Genomic DNA, 18,857 nt, shown 5'->3' on the forward strand with positions numbered 1-18,857 from the left:
CTAGTTTATTTAATCTGCTCTGAGATTTCCATCCAAGGCCAGTAGCTGATGCTTCTGAGGCAGTTGCAGCTCATCACAAATGAGTAATGTACCTGTGCAATTTTACAGTCTGGGCAGGAGAGCTTTTTATTTGCAGACCACCCACAGACAATCAGTGCCTTGTAAGCATACAAAGTATTTCTTGGCTGGTCCTTTTGTTTTTCATTATCACTATAGATGCTACATTTTCCTATCTCTTTTCATAATGTATCTATCCATTTGCCTCACTGGCCTGTCACACAAAATAAAGTAATTGCCATTTGGCGTTACAACAAGGCAGAAAAACAAAACAAAACAAAACAAATCAGAAAGCATTTTAGTGTGTGCTTTGCTTTGAAACGTTTGCTTGAGACTCGCAACACCCAGTGAGATGAATGAAGTCATGAAACAAATTATTTCTAATGTTGATGGAAATTTTAATTAGTGTTGTTATTTTAAAAATCAGTCAGAAACAAGGTAAAACAACCTGTTTGATCAGGAAAGATCAACAGAGGAGAAGGGAAAATGAGGAAAAGCTGGCATCCTCTGTGCAGAGGAACACCTTGGATGTACAGAGCTTGCCTATGGGATGGATGGCTAACTGGTGAGGTGTCTGTGGCTCAGGATCAGAGACGCCAGTAAGGGAGATCGTGGTGGGTTGTTATTACAGACCCCCTGATCAGGGTGAGGAAGCCTTCTTTGAACAACTCAAAGAAGTCTCTGATCACAGGTTCTGGTTTTCATGGGGGACTTTAACCTCGCTGACATCTGCTAGATGGGCAGCAAGCCAGAAGACAAGCAGGCAACAAGATTTATGGCAGTTTGGGGGAATAACTTCTTGAAACAGGTACCAGATGAGCCAATGGGGGATGATGCACAGCTGGACTGTCATGAACTAACAGCAAGAACTACTGGAAGACGTGATAATCAATGGCAGATTTGGCTCTAGTGACCATGAACAGTGAAGTTCAAGATCCTGTGTCAGGGGATCTCAGGATGCTGGAAGGTCTCAGGTCCTGACAATGTCCCTGATGAAATAATGAAGCAAGTCCTCTAAGAACAGATTTCTGGACACCCAAAGGAGAGGGTGGTGAATGGCAACAGCTGGTGTGTATTTATCCAATGAAAATCATGCCTGACCAGCTTGATTGATATGCTAAAATGACTGGATTTATGGATGAAGCAAAAGCAGTAGATGTCATTTACCTTGACTTTTGTAAGATTTTTGCACTGTCTCCCACAAAATTTATGATTCATGTTTAGGGCATTAAAAATCTGGATGTATGGAGAACTGTACAAGTAAATAGCTGGTTGGGTGGTGGGGCTCAGAAGGTAGTGGTTAATTGGCCATACTATACCTGAATGCCTATGCAAGAGGAGTACTACAAAGGTTTAGAGTGTAATCTGTCATGTTAGACATCTTCATGTATAGCCTGAAGGAGGCAACAAAGTCAACTTCGCAGGTGACCCCAGGGTGATCAGTCAACATGGCCAAGGGCAGGACTGCCACTGAGGGACCTAGCCAGGCTGGAGGAACAGGCCAGCAGAAACCTTGCAGAATTCAAGGACAAATGCAATGTCATGCACCCAAGAAGGAAGAAAATCTTGCAGCTCCACAGGCTGGGATCTGACTCCGTAGACCACATCTGTAATACTATGTCCAGCTTTGAGATCCTCCAATACATGATAAACTGGGTTGATACAGGGGAGCAAGTTCAGCAGAGGAGGCCACCAAGGTGGTCAGGGACACTTGCTCTGTGAGGAAAGGCTGAGGGTAATCCTGTTTCCCCCTTAGCAAATTTTGGCACTGCAAACAGCATTAAAATGTGACATTTCAGTTTGTCGTAGAATAATATGCTTTTTTTCCTTCATACCAGAGGTTTAGAGGTGAACAGCTAGCTAAAGCGTGTCAAAGATTATATATGAATTTGAGGCACTAGTTACAGAATACCTAGCTGCCTGCCATAAGGTCTAGCCCACACTACTAGTAGCTACATACTTTTATGGCTCTTTTTAGGTCAGTAGCCAAACTTTAGAATTTAGGTTATATAATAACAGTAAATTCAATAATTCAATAAATTCACAGCGTATGTTGTTAAACAATTAACAGCAAAGGAAATAATATAAATAAATTAAGAGACTGAAAAGCGAATAGAAGAAGAAAAGCCTGACTTCATAAGATCAGGCAGTTATTAGGTCAAAAACACTGGTTTGTAACAAGGCTGCATTGATACAGTCAGTAATGAGGTACAAGCACTGAAAGATTTGAACATCCAAAAGATCAAAAAGATCAAAAAGAATGTTTCTTTTCAGCCTGTTTTCTTCAAAGTCTAAAGAATATAGCATAAGAAAAAGGTATGTTAATAAAATCCGTTTCAAAGGCAGAATCTCCCACATTGGAGGTATACATGGCGTACGTCAAATCTGCTGAGTATCAGGAATACAAATTGATAATGCAGCATGCAGTTGATGTACTTGGGGCTCCTTTTCCACTGGTAAAACGAGTGTGCTGGTGACAGCCCCTTTTACGTGCGTGTCTGAGCTTCAAACCAGCTGGCAAAGCCATCACAGCTCCTCGCCATGTGTGAGGAGGCTCCAAAGGGGATCTTGAAAGTATCTGACAAAGTACAAAACCTGACAAAGTACCAAAGCCTCACAGCTCCTGGGCTGAGCTCCGGCAGGTCCGCGCTCTGCACCGAGATTCACCCTGAAGTGACTTCACTCCCAGAAGAGCGCACATTAGCCAGTTTAAAGGCAGCATCTGTGAGGACAAGGGTTGCAATGACTCTGTTTAGACCTACCCGTTGTTATACTAAAAATGAGATAGCGTGTAATTAACACAGAATTCAGAAAAAAAAATCTGAAATTATTCTTGGAAGCTAAGGAACAGTACTGTTAAATTTTCCATAGAAGCCTGGATGCATTCATATCCAATCTCCTGGGCAAGAACTTGTAGCAAAAAAATGAGATTTTTCAGTGTTTCCTAGTGATCTGTTACCCCAGTAAAACACAAGTCACTTCAGTGGAAATTGTGAGACCAACAAGGAGATGGTTTAAGCTTCTTTCTCCCTAAACATTCTGTAATACAAACCAAGTACCCAGCACAAATAACACAGGAGAAAGGACAGAGAACAAGACAAAAGGATAACATGATTTGATGAAAAAAAAAGAAATTTTAAAAAGTTTAGTTTTAGTAGCAATTGTTTTTAAATCAGTATTTCTGCTTTCCTTAAGTCTATTATTTCTAAATACACTGAAAACCAGGATTTTGTTGTGTTTTTTTTGAATATTTTAACAGAAACTCTAAGCTTTCTCTAGAAAAGTTCCATGGAGGGTACTCTGACAAACTTCAGCTATTGCCCAGTAAACTCTGGAGAACTGTTTGTTGTTAATGCTTTATTAAGAAAACCATCTCAGGCACTGCCTAACCTAACTAAATTCTCAATAGTTAAGATATTTGATTCCCTAATTTATTTTTAATTGTTTGTGAGAGTATTTTTTATTTTTTGTTTGAATTAATAGCTAACAAGCCCTTCTTAAAATTTTTTTATAGTTAAAACTCAGTAATTCGGTTGGTACTTTTTCACTGTATTAATACAAATCTTGACAGATGTTACACAGTTCTCCATGTCAGAGGAATGTTGGCAATATTTCACTTGGTAACAATTGAATTGATAGTAATATTTAGTAATCTACGTTCTGCACAATTAAGAATGTAGAATGTCACAATAAGCAGCCCAGAAGGAAGATGCTGCATTTATCAGATGTGAACGTTACTTAGACATTTGTTTCTATTGTGCAAGAAGAAATTATCCATAATGTCATTTTATTCATGGGAATAAATTGCACATGAATGGTTTGTGTTTGCAGACAGAACATAAACAGTCATGACTTTCTGAAATTTGCTGGTATGAGAATGGCAGTCGGAAAACAAGTTTAACTGAAATTGAGCTAACATGGCTTGGCTTGGAGTTGGTACATTCCCTAAGTTTTCCAGGTCTTCCATGATAGGAAGAGTGATTTTTTCTTTTATTTCCTATGGAGTTGGGGTTGTCCTTCATGCCTTTGTTGTTATTTTCACTGAGACAGTGAAAAATTCAATGTGTATTTTTTAAAAAAAAAAAAATATTTATTATTCCCTCAGCTTTTGATTTGTACACTAACATAGAGAAGTCCATGTTAGTAACTGCATTTTCCAGCTTAGGCATGAAACATGGCTAAATGGAGGAACCTGTTGAAGTAGTATAAAGGATTTTACCATAGCTAATACCTGTTATTTTTTGTTGTTTTTTTGGAGCTCCCAGATGTTCTGCAGAGAGGTGACCTAGCAGAAGGTATATGAATAGTAGGTTAAATACTGGCTTTCAGTGAGTAATGTTGTCCTCTCTTTTCTTATGGTGACTTGTCACAGAAGGTTTCAGGAGCAGCAAGGCAGCTACTGTATCTGTTTTACATATCAGCTAGGTGATGTGGATAGGTGCTAACAAAATAATTAAACCAGACATCTCCAGCCCTCTGCTCCTGGGGGAGCAGCACAACATGCCATGGGCAGCATCCCCTCCCTGCTAATCTGTGCACCGTGCTTCAGGGTATTGTAGGCAACACTTTTTGTGTAAGCTAAGCAGTGAGGAACAGTGGTTTGAACTTGCAGGTAAATATTTGCCAAGACTATACCTCTCAAAGAAACCACAATAGTGTGCAACTGCATTGGCTTGTGAAGCTCCATGGTGTTTTGTCACTCTTAACCCAGCTCTTTTGATACACTCTGTAGTAAGTAACTGACTTGAAAAGGTGAAACCGAATTTGAAATAGGGAGAAAGAGAGAAGGCAAGAGATAAAACAAACACTGGCTGTTGAGTGGAAGGATGCAATATTTTTCAGAAAAGTTTCATATATAGTTTTCAAAAGGATTCCTGACCTGTACCTGGATGTTAACAGAGCAAGTGAACCACACTCATGCTGAATGCCGGAGCTTACACATCCCTATTGACAGCACTTTCAATAACAGTAGGCATTATATTTTCTTTTTCTCTCTCATACTATATTCGTTTGTACTATACAAATATTACGATTGCAGCCAATTCAAGAAACACACTCTCTTCTTTCTTTCCAGCCTGTCAGTAGGGTAGTGACACAATGCTGGCTGTTGTTCTGAAATCTTGAGAGCTTTTTATGACTCTCTTTAACACAGTACTTAATAAACTTCAGGAATATTAATTTTGGGGTTTGGCATTATGCTTTTTCATCTTGCCACATTTGAGATCCAAATTGTATTCCTTCCTTCATCCCCAGGGAAGGTTAAGTGGCACTATCAAAAGTCACTCTGAAACCCAACAGCTTTCAGAACACAGATTAAGAGCATCTGGACCATTAGCATAAGCAGGCTGTGATGAAAAGACACTAATGTTGATTATTAAAGTGACCTGCTTAAATTCATATTAGTCTGAAGACTGAAAATAAAGGATAGATTTGTTGGGGTTTTTTTCCTCCTATACAGAGAAATTCTCCTGGAGTCAATAGAATTGAAAGACATGGATAATAGAAGTGTGGAGCATAGTAATAGTGAATTGATTGGTTGCAGAAATTATACGTGAACTAGCATGCTAGTGCTACCAAATGAATCTCAGAGATCGCTATGATTTATAGCTCCTTTCCCAATTCAAATCATGGTGGCCAACAGTAATCTCCTTCACAAGTGTGTTATAGCAATATTCTTTTATAAATATTTACTGTTCACGTTCATCCCTAATGACTGTCACTGGGCACAGTGAAACACAAAAGACAAACTGTGATGCCCTCACCACTAATTTGGCAAATGCTTCGCTCCCTATTTTATGAAGCGCTAAAGTATTTCTGTCCTGTAATCTTTCACTTCAGTAGTGAAAAAATGGAAGAGAAGCCATTATTTAATGTAATGAAAAATAATCACAGTTGTCCTGAAAGCAAATGTAGCAGAAGATTCTTCTAACAGAAGCTCTGTAGTAAACTACACTCCACTAACCTTATCTGCCATACTTTACAGGGGTGCAGGGGCTTAGGGTTTGTGCTCCAGCAAATCCATTTTACTGATCAATAAAGAATTTTAATAAAACATAGCTTATAGGCTGCATCTCAAATGGAAAAATGAAATTAGAGCATAGGCTTACATGGAGTTTAGATGTGTTGTGCTGCACGAAGGTAATTTTTCAGTTCCTTTCTTCTGAACCCATGACTGTTTTATGATGTTAGATAACCAGGGGTTTAATCCATGCATTTAAAAGTGTGTTCTACATAATATGTCCAGTTCATTAAATTTTTACAGACTTTTACACCAGAAAATGGGATTTGCCATTTGTCTTTTCAATAGTTGTGCCAGTTCATAACTGCAGTTATGCATCGTTACTTTAGGAAAAAATAGGCCAATAGGTTAATAGTAAATCCTCAGATTATTTCAGGTTCTGATCAATTTGTAAAATAAAATATGTCCTCTGCATCTATACACTTTAAAGTGTATATATTTACAGAAAGATACCTAGAAAGATACTTTTAAATTTGGATAAAACATTTACTTACTTAATTTCATAGTTGGAAAAAACTTCATCTACTAATACATTTCAGGAAAGGGCCCTATGCACACATCACTGTGTGCATGTATGTGTGTGTGCATTTTGAAGTACGTACAGATTTTTCTGGTACTTGCCTCCCTTTTCTCTAAGGGAGTGTAATATTAGATGACCAGATATGAAAGCAACGTTAAGTTAATTAGGGGAAAAAACTATGTACCCGTAGGATTTAGACTAATACTTTATATTTATTCTGTGTCATAGGGTGAGGTCAAAGCATCATTTTTTCATATTATTGCCTTATTTATCATTTATGCATTGGGAATGAAACTTCCTGCAGGGCAGTGCAGGATTTGTGCATCAGCTGTTTTCTTGTGGACTATTTATGGATTACATTCCATAGTCTTGTCTCAGGATATACAGGACTTTGTGGGAACCATTGTAGGGTCAATTTCCTACAGATTTTACTGAAGTTCTGGGCAGGTCTGGAAAGAGCAACACCAGAATTTTCTAGTGCTTGGTGGATTGACAGTGCCCCAGTGACATGTCCTTGCAACAAAGCAGGGCTGCAGCCTCCTGGGCTGTATTTGGTAGAGAATTGCCAGCAGATCAAGGGAGATGATCCTTCCCTTCTACTCAGCACTGGTGAGACACAGCTGGAGTTCTGGGTCCAGTTCTGGGTTGTAACCTTCGTTGCAGCACTGGAAAGGGCTGAGCAGGAACACCCTCTTGGGGCAATGTCACAGGAAGACTGCAGCAGTCCAAGCAGGTTCAATATATTACAGATGTGTTTAGAGGGGAAGTAACAAGCGGAGGTGAAGCAATTTCTCAACATTGTTTTTTAACTCTTTGATCTCCCTATTGCCAGTCAGGCTCTACTTTCTATGTGCCTTTTACAGCACACAAATAATTCTCTATTCACATTGTCACTGGAAAAAAAAGAAAAAAAGCAAAGCTCAAATCATCCAGGAATACTTCTCTATGGCCAGTTTAATGACTGTGTTCGGTATGAGTTATATGAGTTCTGCTCTGTCTAGTTCAGTATTATTCTGTCTCAAAAAAGTTACTTTAAAAGTGTAACTGAGTTTGAAAAGAAAAAAAAAAAATCTGAGCTAAGGAATTCCAGAATCAAATTTCCTTATAGAATCTCAGTACCACTCCCTGTGTGTTGCGCCATAGTCTTTAACTGCACAAAAATCAATACCTGTGTGTGATGGTAATGCCCATCCTTTGGTGAGTCTCCTCCCTCAAAGTCATCACATCTGGCACTGAGGTATTTACTCAGTATCAACATCCACCTGGTGCATTTTAAACACAAGATGAAGTTGTCTTGGCAGTATAATAATGCTTTAACTGTTCAGTGTGAGTGATAATAAAATATATTTACGGATGTAGATGGATATATGTATGAGAGTTTGTTTGTACATGAACACAGATTAATTTTCAAGATCATTAAATGAATGTATTTAACATTTTAATTGTTCATACCTGAGTGGTTTAGGTGTTATCAATTAAATGTCTTCTCTATTTCTGCAAATTGTAATTAGTTTTAAGGCCAGAAGTTGCTGTCATATTTTTTTTTGATGTATAGTACTATGTACTATGTACTCCGATGTCCCTGATATTTAACTCAGCTTTGGAACAGGATGCCTTTGGAGGCTGTTGAATTGCCATCACAGTAAGACAAATAGTACAAACTTCTCAGTAACATTTAAGTATACTTAATTACTGTACTTACATGGCAGAAGGCAAACTCTTTGTTCCTTCAAGGCAATTTTTTCCAGGTTTTCTAGCAAAGAAAAAGCTCAAAAAGCAAAGTATTTTTTTGTGTGTGCCTATTTGGGAAAACAGAGTGCGCTCACTTCCTCCGGCAGTGGTGTCACACAAGATGGGCTATAGTTGGTGGCTGGCACAGCTGTTGGAACAATGAAAATGTGTAGAAATGTGTAGAGACTGAGATCTGTGTTTGCATGCCAGTTTTCAAGTTACTGCTACTTGTGGCTGCCATAGTACATGTTCAAGATTTGACATTTGTTTTGGTCACCATATCTAATTTCACTATGAAGTTGTTTCCCTCAATGCCCTGCAAAGATACACAATTTTGTTACTAAAATCATAGCATTCTGTACTGCATTTACTGAGAGAGATAACTCTTTGTTTTTCAGAGCTTCCATATGGCTGGGAGAAAATTGATGATCCCATTTATGGCACTTATTATGTTGAGTAAGTTCCCAAGTTCAATATTAAGTTGCTGTTAATATGTCATAACCTAATACTAGCATTCTCTGTAGTGCTTAGCCTGGCAAGGCATGGGTAGAATCACTTGGCATGTTAAACTGAGGGTATACACTAATTCTCAGTCATCAATACAGCTAACGTGTCCAAGTATATTCAGTATGTCTCAAATCAGTGGCTCAGGCATTCAGTCATTCTCTTTCTCCAGGGTCTGATTTCATGGTATCATTCCAGATGATACTTGTACAAAGATCATATTCATTAAAGAAATATTTTGTTTTCTATGTAAGGTATGGATATCCAGTGAGGTAAAGATATTATTAATCAATAAACAGAGCAAATCATAATAATTTTAGCTCAGCTAAGATCCTTTTCTGGGTAGTCATTCCTTGCTGCAAATCCAATGTTCACACTTTTTGTACCAGAAGGCAGGTTATTTATACTTTTATATAAAATCTTAGGGATGCTGTGTTTTACTTGTGCTTAAAAGTGCAGCTGAAAATAGTATAAATTTCTATTTTCACAGCACAATTTTTGCTTTCATTTTTTTTAGATTTTTTTTTGTCGTGAAACAGGAAAAAAAGATTCTTACTCCTCTGTGTAAAGGGCAACAGAAAGCTTTTGTTTGAAGTACTGGGTAGAACCTGTTCTGGCCAGTTCTACATAAAATAAGTAAATCAGAGATAATATTTTCTCTGCTTTTTAGCTTAACACAGTGAATGAGACTTATGCAAAGTGAATCTAGATGCAAGATTCTGATACCTGTTTAGAGTGGTCCATTCTCACTCTCTGAACAAAGTATATGGCAGAGGAGCAAGAAAGCCTCTCCCCATCACTGTGCAGACAGCGCTTTGAAAAACTGAGAAAGACCTACCCATTAGTTCCTTTCATTAGAGAAGAGAGATCTTCAGAGAAGGTGGCCCCTGACCTAAAATCTTCATTTCAAATCATGGCACTCAAATTTATTCTAGTTGTTTCATATAGAATAGAAAATTTTAATTTATGCATCACATAATTCCCTTTGTTGCTCAAATCTGTGCCAACATCTTGACTGCAGGATCACCGTGGATAGATACTGGGGCTGCAGTTTTTCCAGACCTCAGGATATGCTACTATTAATACACAGAGGGTAGAGCTGGACATACAGCTCAAAAAAAAGATCTGATATCTGGAGGGCTGGAAGATTAAGATTCCTTTTCCTTTACTTCTGTAACAGCAGCAGTTGTGGATGTTCATGCACCTTCCCTAGCCCTCCTGCAAAACAAATAAACAAATGAAAATAGTGTTTGGCCACTGCCCTGCTGATTCCTTCTGTCCCATTCTCCAAATGCAGTAGCACCTGCTCTGCTACTTTGTCCCCAGCTTGTTCCCTGCCCTCAGGTGAAAGAGCCAGCAGCCCCATCTGCTTTGCTACTCAGCCCAAATCAGCTTAGTCAGTCCAGATCCAAGCAAAAATATAAGTTTTTGAAGTCCCTATGTAGTACTATTAATTTCCTCTCCGTCTTTGTGCCTGAGTTCTACAATGTCCCCAAGTAGCTAGAGGCTGGAGTTCTTGTATCTCTTTGTACTTAACCCTCCCTGAATATTTCTGCACATGCAATTATGCAGCTGCTGGGTGTGAATAAGTCTTCTGCCCCGGTGGTTTTTAGTGTATTTTGGTGAGTAACAGGTGTTGTGCAATTTCCGTGTGTTAATCTCTTACTGAGACCCCACTTTGTTGTTAGCATAGCCAAAGGCATTCTGGCACCGGTGAGGTTCGCGCTTCACTGCAGTCAGAAAAGGAACAAGTATTTGTCTCCATTTTATGTCCATCCACAGGTAAACAGACACAAGGCACCAAGCCCAGATGTTATTATGTAATTACATACTTTAAGGCTGTTAGTGTCAAATTTATTAATCCTACCACAGCTAAGATTTGTGGAAAGATATATCAAACCTACTGCAGGCTCAGAGGTTTATAGAAGTAGAATGGATGTTCACAGGGTGGCATTAAAACTGCAGCCATGCTAAATTCATAAGGAGTTTTATAGTCAGTAAAATGTAGCTGTACTTTAATTTGCTGTCTGAGCTCAATAAGTTTGAAATAAAGATTGCTTTCCATTTTTCATGCTAAAAAGTGTCAGTTGCGCCTTTTTTATTACCAGTATTCAACAGCCGAGTTCATTTTTAACTAGATAACATCAGATTACAATAAACTCTCTTAATTATGTCGTAAAAGTGAGTAAATCATGAAAAGTTAGGTTATGAAGTTTCTCACACTCAAGTCCAGTCCAACTTTACATGCAGGCCTTTAAAACTGTCAGTGAAAGAAGGGTTTATACTCAGTTCACTGCAATATTTGTATCCCATGGGAAGTTTCTAAGGATGAGCAATGAGGCAGAGTCAGGTTCACCAGCCATGCTCAGCTCCAGTATTCTGAGATGAGAGGAAAAGCTAAAAAAGAGGCAAAGAAAACCTCAAAGGCCTTGCTAGTGAAGTTAATAAAGACTAATCACAACATCCTTGCAAATTCTATTAAAAAATAAGGTCTTCAGTATAACTTCCTCTCTTAATCATGCATGAATGTAGGTGTGAAACGTTATTAAAATTTTCATTTGCCTTTTTATGCAGGCCCAGGCTTCATTTGTAAGGTGTAGACATCCGATATAAATGAGAAGTGTTTGCTATACATGGGTTGACTTACATGCAATTTTCTCTTAATTTATAAACCAAGAACTAGCAGCATTTAGCTGTGCAGGGCTATGGAAAGAATGTGGTTATTAGAGTGCACTGGGTCTTTCAACATTCTAATTGCCAAAAGATTATTTTCCCCTTTAAGGATGATTAACTACAACACGGAGCTCAATTTCCAGACATAGTACCCTTAATAGAACAGGTATGTTAGCAGTACAGGTATTGTTCTGAAAAATATACCCCCTTCACATACAATTTCTGACAACACTCTCTTATTACTCAACTAGGAAACGTTATTTCAGGTCTTTTTGTCATTATAATATATTAGGAACTAGAAAATGTGAATGTAAAGAGGAGTTAGGCACTAACAAGTTATGCATCAGAATGTGCATCTTTTAGGCATCCTGATGCTCAGATTTACTTGGGTGGGTTATAAGTAACAATTTTAAAAGTTAAAGCCACAAACTACAAAAAAAAAGGTGCATTAATGTAGCTAAAGAGATAGATTAAGCTCCTTCTGCTGATGCATGTGCTTAGACCATTGTATCAGAGCTTGTTATCTTGGTCATCAACTAAAATTTGCATACTAGGCATTACTGCCCATAAATCTTCTCAGAATGTGTTTCAGTTGTCTTCAGCATGTCTAATGTGAAACTGCATCACAGAAAAAACTTAGCCTGGCCGCATTCACTGGTGAGATGGCAGAACGGTGCCGATGTCTTACAGGCTGGCTAGTGATGATGGTACCTACTCATAACACAAGAGACAGTATTTCAGCTTCACGGCTAAATGCAGCCCAGAACCAAATCCTGCCTTGAAGGGTTGTCCCCAGTTAGCATATGGTGAGCTAACAGAGGACAACAGCAGCAACTACCCCTTCTTCTCTGCAGAGGGAGATTCAGGGTTCCTAACATGAGAATGCAAACAAAAGGCAGCGTGATTCTTCTGTACAGCCACAATGGCATGAGAACAAATTAGCTGGATTCTCATTTTTTTATTAGGCTTTTATATTTCATATGCATTGCATAAAATAAAGGAAGAAAAGTGAAGATAAAAATGCCCACTGAATTAGATACTACAAGCAATTAGCAATACATTTTTGAATCACATCCAAAATCTATTTTAACCACAAAAGTACTTATTTGCAACCATCTCTAAAACTCACATTTGGCTTGTCTTATTAAGGCCTTGGTTAGTAATATCTAGTTTATATGCAGTTGAAGTAGCTAGATGAAAGGCTAGAATGTCCTTTCAAGGGAACTACTTAGCTTAATAACTTCTTTTTCAGGTAGCAATTTTTCTGATTTAGCCATGAAGCTGTATAGCACTTAAAATTGCCTGAAAGGGAGGTGTTTCGTGTCTCATCAGTCTGGGAGCATAAATCCAGTGTTACTGACTGATAAAAACAACTGATTATCAGTGTAATTTTCTTTTCTTTGACTCCTCTTGGACACAATATTTAATGCAGTTGCTTGAAATGGTTGGAATTCTCACATTGTGCTTTCAGAACTGCACACTACCATAAAACAGTCAAAATATGATAATAAGTTGGAGATAGAATTATTAAAGTTACACCAACAACTTGAATACCTCTGCTAGTCTTCCTGTCTGATCTGCTAGGACAAAAGTCATTTTCAAGACAGCTGCTACTGAAGACATTTCTGTGTACATGGACTAAACCACAACTTAAACTCCACATAGAAACTGTAGAGAGGCAGTACATAACAGATTCTAGCTGTGATTTCAGTACCACAGGAATAGATGCTCCTTGAGCCATGGACACGTCCTATATTAGCTAAAATCCCATATTTTTTTAGTATCACAGAACCACATCCATTATAAGTTGTAGCTTAGGTTTTCAAGAGGTCTCCTGTGGCACTGAGATGTGCTCTGCAATTATAGCATGACACTGAGCACAGTTCAAGGTCCTGAATGCGAATCTGTGGTGTGATCTTGGGTATTCATTACATCTGCGTGAGATGACACAAAGGCTATGGGAAACCTGCGCTCTTCTCGAAGGGCAGCTGAAGACCAGGGCAGGATACTTTAGAGCCTCTAAAATAAAACATGATATCTATCCTGATGCAATTGATTCAACCCACTGTGTGGCAACCCTGTTTTTAACCTTATCAAATGCTAACATAAAACAAGCTAGATACTTTACCCTATATCTGCTATTGAACCTGTTTCATAATTTCACTTTTCTGCTTGTCAGAAGACTACAGATTCCAAGTCTGAAATCTTGACATCTTTAATACATTACAGTATTCATTTCCAAATGTATTAATGAAATGTAATTATATATCAGAATTAATTCTGCTTGAATAAAAAGCTAAAACTCCTTTGGTCTTCTGTCATAGAAGACTCTCTCTGTCACTGGTCTTTCTGTAAAACCTTTTCTATGGATTCATTTTATTTGGTCACAGGGGATCAGAACCTTCCGTAGTATTTCACATGATGTTCCATCACTGTCTTCTCTAATAGCAGTACTGAAATACATCACATGATAGCTGGTAGCATGAAAATTAGCCTTTTCATGCTTATGTTAGTGATTCATAATTAGCCTGTTTAATGCATGTAAGTCCTGTCTTTCTCCATGTTTAATGAGTGAAGTTTGTCTCCCTTCCATCATACATTTCCAGGTTTGCATTAGACTAAGGTTCTGAAGACCTGTGATCTAACTAGAAAACAAAAGTCTAGGAAAGGAAAGCCTACAATCTTAAACAGCCCATCCAAAGAAGGAAAGAAAGAAAAAGGGCTTTCTCTGTCTGCACCATAGATTAGAATTTACAAGAAAACTATTATTGAAACTTTTAGGGTACCAGGGTAAGTTACCAGACAGTTTAATGAGTTATAGCCATGTTAACAAAATAGCAACTCTAGGATTTATCACATGTACTTCCTCTCATTAAAACAAATATTCTTTTATATGACTGGAAATCTTTTCATTGCATTAGCTCTGTCCACTAAATCCTAATTTTCCAAGTGTATTGCATTCCCATAGGACTTGCTGCCTTTCCTCTACCTGACTTCTCAATGGCAATTCCACTTACTTTCTTTGAAGCAGTGGTAGGATCTGAATCCCAAGTGACCTGAAAAGTGCTTGACATGGCATAAAAGGTCATTTCCACATCAACTGAAGGTGTCCAACACTTCTTGGGATCTCAGAGTTTCAAAAGTTCCCAGGTCATCTCTTCAATCATTTAAAGCCCATGGTTGGGATTGGATTTCACAACAACTCAATACATAGTAGCTCAGTGAGAACAAATAGAGTCACATTTGAAAACCTGCCCTTTTGTACATGTGTTTATTTCCCCAGAGTAACGTTTGCAGCATAAGCTTCTTTTCTCAGTTGTGGCCCTATCATGATCCTATTCTGAGGAGTTGTTCAATGCAGCTTTTTAAACCGTTTTGCCTTCTCCAGATAATATATGAAACATATCACAGGACAGGATTGTAGGATTACTCATGGATGATAAAATGTATGCTTTAAATTAAAGATTTAAAATCAAGGATATTATGATACTGTGTAGTTAAGATAGTTCCAAACACAATACAGAAAACTGATGATGTAGTGACAGATGTACTTACTGATCTGTTGTAGAAAATGTAAAACATGAAAAAAAAATGTGTACATTAACTTTTCTTATATTTCCTATATTTATCTATGTAGTTCTAATCTACCGTCTGACTTAGTTTACACAACATCCAATTTTTCTCTACAGTTGAGTAGATATATAACATAGAACTAAAATTAAATTATGTTCATTTTATTTCCTACGTTAGATGTATTTCTAAGCTATGATAATGAAATCGCTCTGTGTTCTAGGCTTTAACTTTTCTGCAAGCTATTAAGTAATTTCACTTATAGCTGATGGATAATAATGCACAAAACTGGTGCAGATCCTCTGAATCAAGCACAGAACAACACTTGTGCTAAAGACATGAAAAACTTTCACTGTAGCATGCTTCAGCAGTACTGTTATTTAATATATAGTCCCATACATCAAAACCATTTGTCTGTAGCAGAGTTCAGCATATTGACATGATAAGACACTTCTCAGTGCTGTTCATTATGCAATGCGCTAGATTGTCCATTTCTCATCCCCAACAAAACTGTGTGGAGTACAAGGGACATGCTCAGGCCCATTGGGGATTCGTAAGGGTTTTGCTTTCAAACCACATACCTAAGTCACATACAGCATCCTACTGTGAAAATGCTCATTTTCCCCAACTGAACCCAGTTTTTAATCAAAACCAAATTTTTTCCAGCCACATAAATAGAAGAACACAATTTGAAAACCCTGTCCTAGAAGCAAAAAGGAAGCTACAACAGCATAACATGCCCAACGCAGAACTTGGAACAAAGCCTATGCAGGCCCAAGGTTTCCGAGGTACAGTACCATGTCAGCTGTCTTAGTTAAGATGAAAGATCCTGCTCTCCTGTTTATGTGACAATGATTTTGTCATAGTCTGGTTAAAAGAGTGTTGTTGCCAATTCTCACAATGTTATCACCAATCTCCTAGAATTTTCTTCCCTAAATGTCCGAGCTCCCAGAGTTGTGGGGCTCATGAGCCACCTAAAATACTGTAACCCTCAGAGGCACAGAGAAAACACAGAAAAGTTGACCCTAGTATTTCCTAAAGGCTGAGAAACAGAAAGCATAATAAGAGCTCCAAGGTAATTTTCTAAATAAAATCATAAACTCTATTCTTGGGAATGTACGACTCTTTCTTGAGCAGCCGAGGTTGGCAACACTGAAATAATTAATTGTACTTTCTCTAAATTACCATTAATTGATGTTTGGTATGTTTCTAAGCTAGCTCATCTAGCAAGCATCAATTAAGTTAAAAGCCTCAAGCACTGTGTTGTAGGAGTTTACAAGAATACAGCCTCTCAGTAACATAAAAATTAATATGCTTAAAATGAGCTGTATAAGCAGCAAACAGTATTGGTAGAGACGAATAAACTTTACCGTAAGGTTCTAGCCAGAGAATGAGGCTTTTTCTCCTTTGTAACAGTACAAAGCTCCTCATCAACCTTACCTAGACCCAAATTCGCCCACCTGCGCCCTGTTCCCAAGAGATCCCGCAGCGTGAATGACCTGTCCCAGTGCCCCGCCGGGACGCGCAGGCTGCACGGTACGTCCTGCGCTGCCCGCCAGCCCAGCCCCGCTGCGGTGGAAACCACAACCTGTGCACCTTCCTCCCACCCTTCCTCACCGAGCACAGCGCGGGAGAGACGCACGGGGAGCCCCTGCCACCCACACCCCACACCGAGGCACGCGGAGAGGGGACGCGGAGGTTGCACAGCCCTTACGTCTGTCACTTGCTGGATGCCAAAACCCCACGTGTTTGGAGAGAAAAGCTCACAAAGCTCACCTTATATTTAGCACTGCTTGTTAACAAATGGAATGAGATGTTCAGGGAATATCTTCCTTATTGCAGTTGGGGGGAAATTATGGAGAATGTATGACTTTGTAGACAAAGCTGAATTTATAAGTTAGGAAAGAGGTTTTAAAATTACCTCACAGATCATTTTTATTGTTGTAATTATTTTAGCTACACAATATCCACTTCTATATGCATTTCTAATATGAAAGAATATTTTTAACTCCCCACTTATGGATGATCTGCCATAGATAAGAAATACATTTTAAGTTTTGCATTAATACAAGAGCTCGCAAATATCTTTTTCTGGAATGCCTGCACTCTTTATTTCCTTGGTTTTCATACACTGTCACCTGCTGTCAGCCAGTATTGTTATCTGCTGTCCCTGCTGTGTTGTAACTAGATCAGAACTTTTGTCTTTCTTGTTTGTGTTGACTGATGTAGAAAAACCACTCTTCACCCGTGATGCATCGCAGCTGAAGGGGACTTTCCTCAGCACAACACTTAAAAAAAGCAACATGGGCTTTGGATTTACCATCATTGGTGGGGATGAGCCGGATGAGTTTCTCCAGGTGAAGAGTGTAATTCCTGATGGGCCTGCAGCACAAGATGGGAAAATGGAAACAGGTAATTAAGATGGTTCCCTTTGTTCTTTTATATGAGAAGTAGAATGAGACATAGATTTCTGAGTCTTATTCTCTGCATAAATACATACATTTTTCCATATGACTTTTTGTGATAATGTGTAAAACAGCTGCTCTGTAAGAAAAGCTTGTCAGACTGAAATTTCTTGTAATTTTTCTTTTTAGTAATGCCAAGTAGGTTATTTTCAGAATATTTTAAGGGAAAAAGTTCTCTGCATTCTCCTACATGAAAATGGGATTGAATGTTCTTTAGTTTGTAGGCTGTTTACTCAAGAAGAGTCTGTGCAGAAAGAAGAGACAGGCAGAGAAAGCACAGACTACTAAATGCAAATTTATTGTTTTAGAAAGAATGTTTTTGCAAAATAATCAGTCGAGTCTGCTACAACATTGTTCTCATTAGAACCATTAAGACAAGAGTTTTCAGTGTGGCATATGGACACATAAACGTCTGTGACCTACTAATAAAGAATCTGTGAAAACTAACTAAATAAAAGAAACTTCCTCTGAAGAGATTTAAAGCTGCTCTTAAGATCTGGACTACCACTGGAAATATTTTCAAATTCACAGATTGATCAAGATTGCAAACTACCTTCTTAAAGGTTTTCAGGGTCACATCAGGTCTACATATAGATGAAACATTTTTGGATGAAGAAGAACCCATTTTCCAAGCCAGTTATCATCTCCTGTAGGATAAGAAAATCAGAGAATAACAGAATAATCTCAGTTGGCAGGGTCATCCAGTTACCAACCTCCTGTTCAAAGCAGGGCTAACTTTGCCACTGAATCAGATTGCTCAGGGCTTCATTCATGTGACTTCAGAAAGTGGGCTCCTGTCCCAATATTTAACCACTCTCATGGTGAAGTTTTTTGTTCTTTAGATCCAGCTGGGATTTCCATTGGTACAATTGGTTACCAGTGAGTGTAGCTGTGTATTCTGGCAGCCCTGTCACTGTGTACCATCTCATCCCAGCAGTCCTTGTTCCTCAGATAATAGTGAGGCTGCACATTGGTACTGGGACGTGTGCATCATTTTTCCTTCCATTTCACATCAAGACTTTACAGAAGAAATGCTAGTTTGAGGTTTATGTTGTCTCTGCAGAAAACCAAGTTCGCGGTGGCCAGATTCACTGTGACAGTAAAAAGATTTCCTGGCCTGTGACAAGTCACTGTGGATGGACCACAGCAGCAGAACAGGATCCTTTTAGTGTGTCACAGTACAGGAGGCAGACATGTAAACACACAAGTACAAATGATGTGAATAGAATAGTGCCAAGTGATTCTTCTAGAAATTTCCTTTCATCTTTCGTTTATTGCAGCAAAGGAATGACCTGGACTATCGTTATGTCAGAATAAA

The 18,857-nt window shown here is 38.5% G+C and overlaps 1 protein-coding gene across 2 annotated transcripts in view; it reads left to right on the plus strand.

Moving 5' to 3' along the window:
• The window catches only part of MAGI2 (membrane associated guanylate kinase, WW and PDZ domain containing 2), a gene marked incomplete at both ends in the record, with an annotated part of 741,772 nt that overhangs the window by 577,553 nt on the left and 145,362 nt on the right, over nt 1-18,857 (plus strand). The window contains 4 exons of one of the 2 annotated variants that reach the window (XM_080355648.1): nt 8,726-8,783; nt 15,741-15,862; nt 16,491-16,610; nt 17,304-17,486. In XM_080355648.1, coding sequence (XP_080211774.1) covers nt 8,726-8,783; nt 15,741-15,862; nt 16,491-16,610; nt 17,304-17,486 — 483 coding nt within the window. The remainder of the gene's footprint in view (nt 1-8,725; nt 8,784-15,740; nt 15,863-16,490; nt 16,611-17,303; nt 17,487-18,857) is intronic. The other variant, XM_080355649.1, reaches the window with a different exon arrangement.

The sequence above is a fragment of the Nesoenas mayeri genome (assembly GCF_963082525.1).
Source record: "Nesoenas mayeri genome assembly, chromosome: 1".
In the NCBI taxonomy this organism is placed as follows: Eukaryota; Metazoa; Chordata; class Aves; order Columbiformes; family Columbidae; genus Nesoenas; species Nesoenas mayeri.